The following is an 8,697-nucleotide window of genomic DNA, read 5'->3' on the forward strand; positions in this document are numbered from 1 at the left end:
GTGGCTGCGGCCCGAGCACTGACGCCAGGTGCGACCTGGCAGGCAGCTGCCGCTGGCCATGCACGGCCCTGCGCGACAGCCGCCCGGCAGAGTGCCACCGGGCGGAGGTGCATGGAAGCAGCTGGCGATGGGGAGATTGTGCGTGTGTGTCAGTGAGTTGGTGTGTCGGAGCGGGGTTGCATGCAGGTGGACTGGATCAGCAGGCGGTTCAGCACGGCGAAGAGCCGAGGCCGATGCGAGCGCACGGAGTGGAACGTGCCGATGAGAGGCAGGGGTTTGCGGGCGGCCAACCAGTGCAGCCTAGGACCTTCCGACAAAAGTGCGGGCATAGTAAGAGCAGAAGAGCCCATCACAGGCGCATGACTGGGGCAACCCCAAACCCCTCAAGTGCTGGAGAGTGCGGCGCGAAGCGCGCGAAAGCGGAAGCCCCCCACAGAAAAGGCCAAGGCTCGCTCCCTGGCGTGTTAGTGAAGCGGCCGCACGGAAGAGGCAGAGGCCCGGGCCTGGTAGCCTGCGCGCACGCAGTTTGCTCAGTGCGTCACCGAGAGCGTGCGGGCATGGGGCCGGGAGTGGCGCATCACTTCTCGGCCTTGTCAGCAGCGGTTGTGGAAGCGGCGCGCTTCATGCGGCGGCTCTTGGCCATAAGGTCCAGGAGGCTCCAGTCGTGCTCCTCCTCTGCCACCAGGTTCTCATCAATCTGGGGCGAGGGTCGGATGGCGTTTGACCGCGGCAGAGTGTTTGTGTGTGTGTGTGTGTGTGTGTGTGTGTGTGTGTGTGTGTGTTCGCATAGTGTGTGCGTGTGCGTGTGTGCGTGTGTGCGTGGTCGTGGATATGTGTGTGTATGCACGCACGCGCATGCGCGCGTGTGTGTGTGTGTGCACGCGTGTGTGTGTGCCCACATGTGCGTGTGCACGTGTGCCCGGGCAGGGGTGCTACCCCTGCTGAGGGTTGTCGAACGACCTCCATCACAGCGTGGAAACCTCCCTGCACCACGCCGACCTCTGTAGGGCCGGCACAGCCAGCCATTTTGCTGATCGCATCTCAGCGGGGTCACGGCAGGGCAAAGTGGCTGAAAAGGAAGCGGTCGGCCGCGGCAGCGCTGATATGTACCTGCTGGACACGCGTCCTTTGGGGGACAGGGGCAGGTGCGGATGCTCCGGGATCCAACGGACACCTGAGTTGCCTGCCGCCGCGTTTTTGCTCACCTCGTTGTTCTCGTTAACGTTCCACCCCGGCACCCTCATGAACATGGGGTTCAGCCTCGTCATGCGGGCGTAGAGGTCGGTCACGCGCGTGCAGTCCCGCTGGACCTTGAGCAGCTTGAAGGTCACGAGCTTCAGGATGACGTACATGCCCAGGCCGGCGATGACGCCGTACGCGATGTTGTTGGTGCTGAACATGGACACGACTGTGGGCGGTTTTGGGAGGTTTCGGGGGGTGATGCAACTGAGAACGGTTCTTATGTGCGGATGCAACTTGAAAGAGTGGTCCAGGAGAGTTGCAGAGGTATCACTTCGTGCTGAGAGATGGTTGGTTGGGGCGAGCAGCATCGCGGGGTGCGGGGGGAAGGTGCACTGGCAGGTCTGGGCTGCGAGTCCAAGGCAGGGGGTCAAAAGCCCGGTGTGACGGGAGGGGATTGGGCCATTGAGATGGTGTCATGGTTGTGTGGCTCACTGGTGGCAAAGCTGGGGATGGACTCGGTGATGTCATCCCAGTCGATCTGGTTGAGGGCAGTACGCGGGATGGGAGGGTGGGGGTCAAGGTGGGGGTCAGGTTCAGTGCGTATGTTCGGGTGTGGAGACTGGCATACAAGGGACTTTCGTGGTGTCAAATTCCTGTTGTGATTCGGCCGGCGCTCTCCTTTCTTTGAAGCAAAGCTGAAATTATGCTCAATACTCGTTTCCATATGTGAGCGTTCCTTTGCTTTATACATAGCAGACATACGCGCCCATGCGCACAATATGGCTGATGCACGTGCAACCAAAAGCTTGGGGTACGCATGCGAGCAAGCACGCATACATGCACGCACACACACGCGCACACACACACACACACATGCACACACCCCCACCTGCATGATGCTCTCCATGAAGATGATCGCCCCGATCAGGCAAAGCACGGGCGACGTGGCGATGTCAGGGATGGACGAGAACAGCGGCCTTTGGAGGTGCAAGACAACCGGTGCGGTGGGTTTGGCGGTGTGGGGTGTGGGGGTCAGAGGGAATCGCGACGGAGGACATGGGCCATGCTTGGCGGATAGCTGGCCGGCTCCAGAGGGGTGCTGATGCGAGGCAGCCAGTGTTCGCGGCCTGACCGCAGGCATGTGTGACTCAGCATGCAAGCCCAAAGCCCGCTACGGGCACCCCGTTTCCTGCCCCCGCTGCGCGCCCCTTTCCGTTTGCCCCCACCCGCGCTCACCACAGCACGATGGACAGCACAAACAGGCACGCGCACACCACCGCCGTGAACCCGGTGCGCCCGCCCTCGCGCATCGCGGCGGCGGACTCGACATAGGTGGTCAGCGCGCTGGTGCCCAGGAGGCCGCCGATGGTGGAGCCCAGGCCGTCGGCAAGGAAAGCCAGGTTGCTGCGCGGCATCACGCCCTCCTTGTTCACGACGCCCGCCATGCGGCCGAGGGAGACGAACGTGATGGAGCTGCCGATGAAATCCAGGTAGCTTAGGATGTATAATCGACGGGGTTCACAGGTGGGGTTGGGAGTGAGGGAAGGGGTGGAGTCAAAGGCGGGTGTGGGCAGCAGGCTGCACAGCGGTCGGGCGTGGTGGTCAGAAAGGAGGGAGTTGGAGGCAACGATCCGGGTGCTGACTGCCAGGGCTTTGAAGCAGAATCGCGGCAAGGGTGCGGGAGAGACGTGCTGACGGCCTTCCGCTTTAGGAGTGTGTCCAGGATAAAAACCCAGGCACGCCAGCGCAGCGACGCCACGAAATGCTTGGCAGCCAAAGCGCCGCGCTCCTGGGCAAGCCAGCCCCCTGTGTGCTGTATCCATGCGCTTTGTGATTGCACAGGACTGCGGGCGTCGGGGGCAGCTGGACGGGCACCCACAGGAAAGTGACGAGCGCGCCGACCAGGGTGCCTGTGTTGGCCCCCCACTTGAAGTCGAGGCTGAAGGCGGTCTCCGTGAAATAGGCCACGTCCACGACGGTGTCGGGCACCTGCAAGGAAGGCAGGTGCAGCAGTCATCAGCATGGTTTGGATGCTGAGCGGACTTGTGATCCGAGTGCCCGCAAGACCATCGCGGGCGGATGGGCTGGTCAACAAGCGAGTGAGCCCTTGTCAGCAAGGGCGGCGGCGCGGATGGGCGCGGCAAGGACGGGGAGCCGCGCTCTTGTGCAAAATGTGAAGGCGGGCAGCACGCGAGGGGGCAGGCGGGCGTGCGGGGCGCACCAGGCCGCCCATGCTCTGCTTGGCGGGGAACTTGATCCACGAGATGAACATGGTGAAGAATATGCCTATGGCGGTTATTGAATATCATAGAGCACTGGGGTGAGGGTTCGGTCGAGGTGCAAGGACCGCAGGACCAGGCGCAGGCAAGTAGACTCGGGACGGGGGCGGCCCGCAACTTGCAGGGTCATTCAAATTCCACGGAGGCGTGAGGCCACCAGTGCACCAGCCAACAGTAGCAGATGTTGCGAGCAAGCTCAAGCAGGCCCCCGCCGGCGCGCTGAGGACATGACACCCGCCTCCCCTCCCCCTTTTGGGCTGGCCGGTGCCGCACCCGCGATGAAAGCGCCCGACACGTTCCAGACCAACAGGATGGCTGCGTTTTGGGTGCAAGGACCGAGATTTGATGGCAGGCATGCTCAGCAGTCAGCCACAGGCTAGTGGTCGGTGCGACTTTGCAAGGTGCTGCTCGGCGGTCGCAGCTAGGGTCAACGCTGGACGGCGCGGCGGCGCTGGCCGCCTCGCGTGCACGCGCGGGCTGCTGGGCGCACGTGGGTGTCGAGCGAATGGTAGGTGCACAAGGATGCCCACCTGTGAAGAGCAGGCCACCCAGGGCAAGCCAGGGGCAGATGGGGCCGAAGGGCGCGCCATCAAAGTACATGAGGCAGGAGTTGAAGCCGATCTGAGGGGGTGCAGGGGCGGCGGGCGGTGAAGCGATGGGAGAAAGGATTCGCATGAGCAGAGGAGCACTGACAGGGCGCGTCGAATTCGAACCCTGGGTAGCTCCTGGCTTGTCACTTTGATAATGCAAACTTAGTTACTGCTTGCTCAAACTGAGGCGGAGGCGGCATGAGATGGTTTCCCTGGGCCTTCCAGCCGCCGTGCGTCGTGGGGTCTGCTCACCCCGCTGTCGTATCCGGCCGCGCCATAGCCCCCCGCGGTCGCTTTGAGGGGCCAGGCCGTATTGAGCGCCAGATACGTGGGGTAGGGCGCCGGCGCGATGAACCCGCAGCCCTTCATGCCCACGCTGCGCGGCGACGTTTTCAGGGTTTAGGGAGGTCGAAGGGAGAAGGCTGAGGCGGCGGGGTGCGGGGCAGCGTCAGCAAAACCGATGAGGTGGTGCCAGCACTGACCCTGGCGCGGCAAGCTCGGCGGAACACGCTGTGTGGTGGACTTTGTCTGGTGCGCGTCCACTCGCTGGCGCATGTGCCCTTGTGCGCACGCAGGCGCATGTGTGTGTGTGTGTGTGTGTGTGTGTGTGTGTGTGTGCGTGCGTGCATGCGTGCATGTGTGTGGGCGGAGGGGACATGGCCTCACAATGTGATGAACACGCCGATGCCTGCAGCGCCCGCGTACAGCACCGTCTTGGGGAACAGCTGCAGGAAAACCTTCCGCAGCCCTGCGGCAGGGCCGGGGCAAGGTCCGGTAAAGGGGGGCCGCCCCGCGTGGTTTGGAGACTGAGGAGGGGAGCCAGGGCGTTTTAGCACCACACACCCCCACTGACGCCGGCGCGTGCGTGTGAAGGCGTATGAGCACCATTCCAGAAGCTGCGGCCCCACACGGCGCTGCAGGCCTGATGGCACGTTGCTTCCCGGGCATTGACCCATCAGCTGTCCGTAGCGTGGCGCTGGCCTTAGGTAGGCTACCCCCCTACCTGTCACGCAGATGAACACAAAGATGAGGCCCTCAAGGAAGGTGGCAGCCAGCAGCTGCTCATAGGGGATGGCCGTGCCCTTGCTGCAAGCGGAGGCGGGGTAAGGTTGTGCTGAGTGGAAAGCAAAGGGGCTGATGTGCGGGTGCCCAATGTGAAAGACAGTCTGGATCCAGTCGTGGGTTTCCAAACGCAATGCGGTACACTCAACAAGGCCGCACCAGATGTTGGGCGTGTCCGCGGCGCACAGGCCACTGGCTGCGGGTCCGAGTTGAGGTGTGGAACGGCGGCGTGAGCAATCCCGCACCGGATGTGAGGAGTGCCGTAGATGGAGGAGATGTTGGACTCTGATCAATGCAGGGATTGCTGACTACTGGGTCGCTGGGCTCACTCCTTGCTGGTGCTCTGGCCTCACATCCGCACTGGCAGCCCGCTGCGGCAGCAATGGATCCCAGCCCGGCATGCAGATGCATCCACACGGGGGGTGCAGCGTCGCCCGCTAACCATGCCGCTGGCCCCACGCAGCGCGGCTGCTGGTGTTGGTCGGGCGCTGCAGCGCGGCTCACCAACAACGTCTGGAATGAGGGTGGCGTTTGTTGGGGACGCCGGCACGCCCTTGCAGGGCAGCCCGAAGCAGGACTTGTCGGCGCCGGTCATAGTGGCGTGGAAGCCGAACCTGAGGAGGGTACATTGGGTTTCGCATGGATGAGGAGCCACGAGCGCGGAGCCTTGTCTGCGCTCGCCTTATACACACAGTTAAGAGCGAAGGCGCGCCACTAGGCAAGCCAGGAGTCACAGGGTCTGAGCATCCGCTGCTCTGTTGCTGGTTGTCAGAAAAATGAATGGCGGGGCTCTCCAGGCAGCTGTGTCGGCCGAGCACCAGTCTTGCAGCGGCATCGTGACATGTGCGAGCGTTGCATTCAATGACAGGAAACTCACACTTGTTCCCCGGCGATCTGGGTGAAGAGGCTGTTAGTGCCTGGGGGAGGCAACGGCAAGGGAGCAGACGGGAAAAGGCAGAGGGTCAGAGCGGATTGCAGCGGGGGTGGGCACGACGGACGCTGCCGCCGGGCCCCTCTCTACCTTGGGCGTGCGACAAGCCGCCGCGGTTGTTGCACCGCCGATACCCGCGGGCTCACAAGCATCACAAGACCTATGTAACCCCTCCTCCTCCTCTTTCCTGCCCGGCATCCCAGGTGCGCCGCAGGCACGTCAAACGATGTAGCCCTGTGTACCATATCGACGTCATGCTGACCATCTTGAACCCCGATCCAGGTTTTTGAGACTGCTGGAAGGGCCCCTGTCGCCCCCTGTTATGCCTGTCAATGCCCCTTGTTTGTCCCCTCCAAGCACGCGTTTCACTCCCCAACCCTGGCCCACAAAGCCCCCCCCACCAACACATACACCAACACCAACACGATCACACTCACACACGTTCACACACACCAACACACAATCACCCAATCACGCACACCAGCCGCAACCCACCCAGCTGCACGCTGACGACCCAGGGGTAGTTGGCGACGCCGCCCATTACGAGGGTGGCGATGGCGGTGGAGATGGCGGTGGCCAGAACAATGTCCTTCTTGGGCATGCCCGCCGGCCCCAGCAGCAGAGGGTTGAGGAACAGAATGTAGGCCTGAGGATTGTGCGGTTGTGTGTGGGAGGAGCAGTGGAGACGATGCCTGAGGGGGGTTTATACAATTTCGGATTCAGGACACGTTGCCAGTATTGAAGACCGCATGATTGCAACTGCTGTCATTACTTGCAAAACGACGGTTCGGTTGTCAAGCGTAGGGTGAGAGTAGCCAGGACGAGCAGGCGAGGCGGGGTCGATGGCTGCAGGGATCGTGCGGGACGGCCGCAGGCGGGGTGCCCCGAGTGGCGTCCGCAGGTATGAGCAGGCAATTGGTGGATCCGCAGAAGCTTGCTCACCGATGTCATGAACAGCACGATGCCGGCCCTGGTGGGTGGGGCGTGGGTGGAGCAGGCGTGTGACAGGGTGGGGCGGGGTGCTGCCCATCCGCAGGTGTCGCCCAAGGACATCGCCAAACGATTGAGATGCAGCAGACGAGGTTGCAGCCGGGCGTTCAAAGTACGCGTCGCGCCCTGATCGAGGGTTACAGGCAACTTCCTCCCAAGTCCCTGACATCCGTTGGTGTCCCATGCCGAGGCTTGCAAGCCAAGCAGGCACCATTCTGTGTCGCCTCCCCTTCGTCTCGCAGCCCCACCTGAACTCTCCCAGCCACGTGCTGCCGCGCTCGTGCACCCGGAAGAAGCGCTCGCCAAACCTGGCGACCGCGTTAGTTGGCGCGGTGGTGGGGGGCAGCACCTCCACGGGTGCGGGGCCCTTGCCCGCGTAGCTTGGGAGGGACGCGATTTCGACATCGGCGTCCTTTATGGTGGTGCCGCTCCGGCCCGAGGAGTCCATGGCGGCGGGTGTTGCCTGTGTTGCTCAGCCGGCGGCTCTGGGGTTGGTGGGACGGCGCCCGCTGGCGGTGAGGCGCGCGGGAAGGGGGGCTGCGGGTGGGCAGGTGCGGGGCGGAGGAGCGCAAGGCGGTGAGAGCGGGACGTGGGGTCGGGGGCAGGTCGAGCGGGGCCTAAGGAGAGCGCGGTGTGGCGCTGCCAACTGCGTGTGGGTTTGAGTATTGAATTGCTCCTTTGTTGGCTGTCGCTGGCCCTGCATTTCAAACCCCCAGCGAGCATGTGCTTGAGTTCCATGTGATTGTGGGCACTAGGCCTGCTCAACGCGCGACGCAGGGCCAGGCTGGCCGCCTGCTGCTGCTCAGAGCACGGGTTGTAATACGTCTAGTACGCATTCAGCTGCATGGACTGGCCACGGAGCGCCCGACCCTCGGCACTCACTACTGTAGGGTGCCGGCACGTGACCAGCGCGGAGGCAATATTGGCGATTGATAACACCAATGAGACACAAATGCGTGTGCAGCGGGGGACTAGACGCGCCCCCGGGCGAAAACGTGAAACTGGCCACAAGAGTTACACTGGTGCTCCCGTGATTGTCGTCATCCGGGCTTATGCGGCGCATGTGGCGCGCTCCCACTGTTATATACCGCGATCCTGTATCGTCTCAGCCCCTAGAACGCGTGGAAAGCACCGCCGACACAATAATGGTGGAGTCTGCTGCCAATGGCAGCACTGCGAGGGAGACACCAGCGCCAGGCCTCAGCCCCGCGGTGGATGCGGAGCCCTACGCGTGGCCGTGCGTGGGGCAGCTCGCGCCCTCAAACACTGCGTTCATCATCATCGACATGCAGGCGCGCGCGCGCCGCGCGCCGCGCGCCTCCGCTCCCCTAACCCCTGCAAGCCCTCCAGGGACCAAGGGCTGCTCCCGCCGCGCCCCCCCTTTCCTGCCACCCATGATATGCCAGCCCGCCCGCTAGCAAACCCCTGTCGCCATCCCCTGCCGCCGCCGATCCACCACCCCTCTGTGACCCTCTCAATGCTCGCACTTGCACCGCCCCCTCAAAGCCCTCAATCCCATGCTTGCCCCCCACCCCTGCTAGGTTGACTTTTGCGGCGAGGGCGGATACGTCGACCTGATGGGATACGACATCTCCCTGACCCGCGCCCCCATTGAGCCCATCAAGTGCGCAGCACCCTCGCCGCCCTCCGGCCCTGCCCCGCG

The 8,697-nt window shown here is 63.4% G+C and overlaps 1 protein-coding gene across 1 annotated transcript; it reads right to left on the reverse strand.

Moving 5' to 3' along the window:
• Window positions 1–577: 577 nt before the first annotated feature.
• On the reverse strand, window positions 578–7,482 carry MNEG_0328 (putative MFS transporter, AGZA family, xanthine/uracil permease; the record flags this gene model as incomplete). Its single annotated transcript, XM_014051197.1, has 18 exons — window positions 578–697; window positions 1,206–1,408; window positions 1,675–1,720; window positions 2,072–2,159; window positions 2,419–2,760; window positions 3,062–3,171; window positions 3,404–3,468; window positions 3,735–3,776; window positions 3,992–4,082; window positions 4,304–4,427; window positions 4,718–4,799; window positions 5,055–5,137; window positions 5,273–5,309; window positions 5,618–5,727; window positions 5,991–6,030; window positions 6,540–6,690; window positions 6,987–7,014; window positions 7,283–7,482. The coding sequence occupies 18 exons, from the start codon at window positions 7,480–7,482 to the stop codon at window positions 578–580; spliced, it is 1,962 nt and encodes a 653-aa protein (XP_013906651.1).
• Window positions 7,483–8,697: the final 1,215 nt, after the last annotated feature.

The sequence above is a fragment of the Monoraphidium neglectum genome (genome assembly GCF_000611645.1).
Source record: "Monoraphidium neglectum strain SAG 48.87 unplaced genomic scaffold scaffold00024, whole genome shotgun sequence".
In the NCBI taxonomy this organism is placed as follows: domain Eukaryota; kingdom Viridiplantae; phylum Chlorophyta; class Chlorophyceae; order Sphaeropleales; family Selenastraceae; genus Monoraphidium; species Monoraphidium neglectum.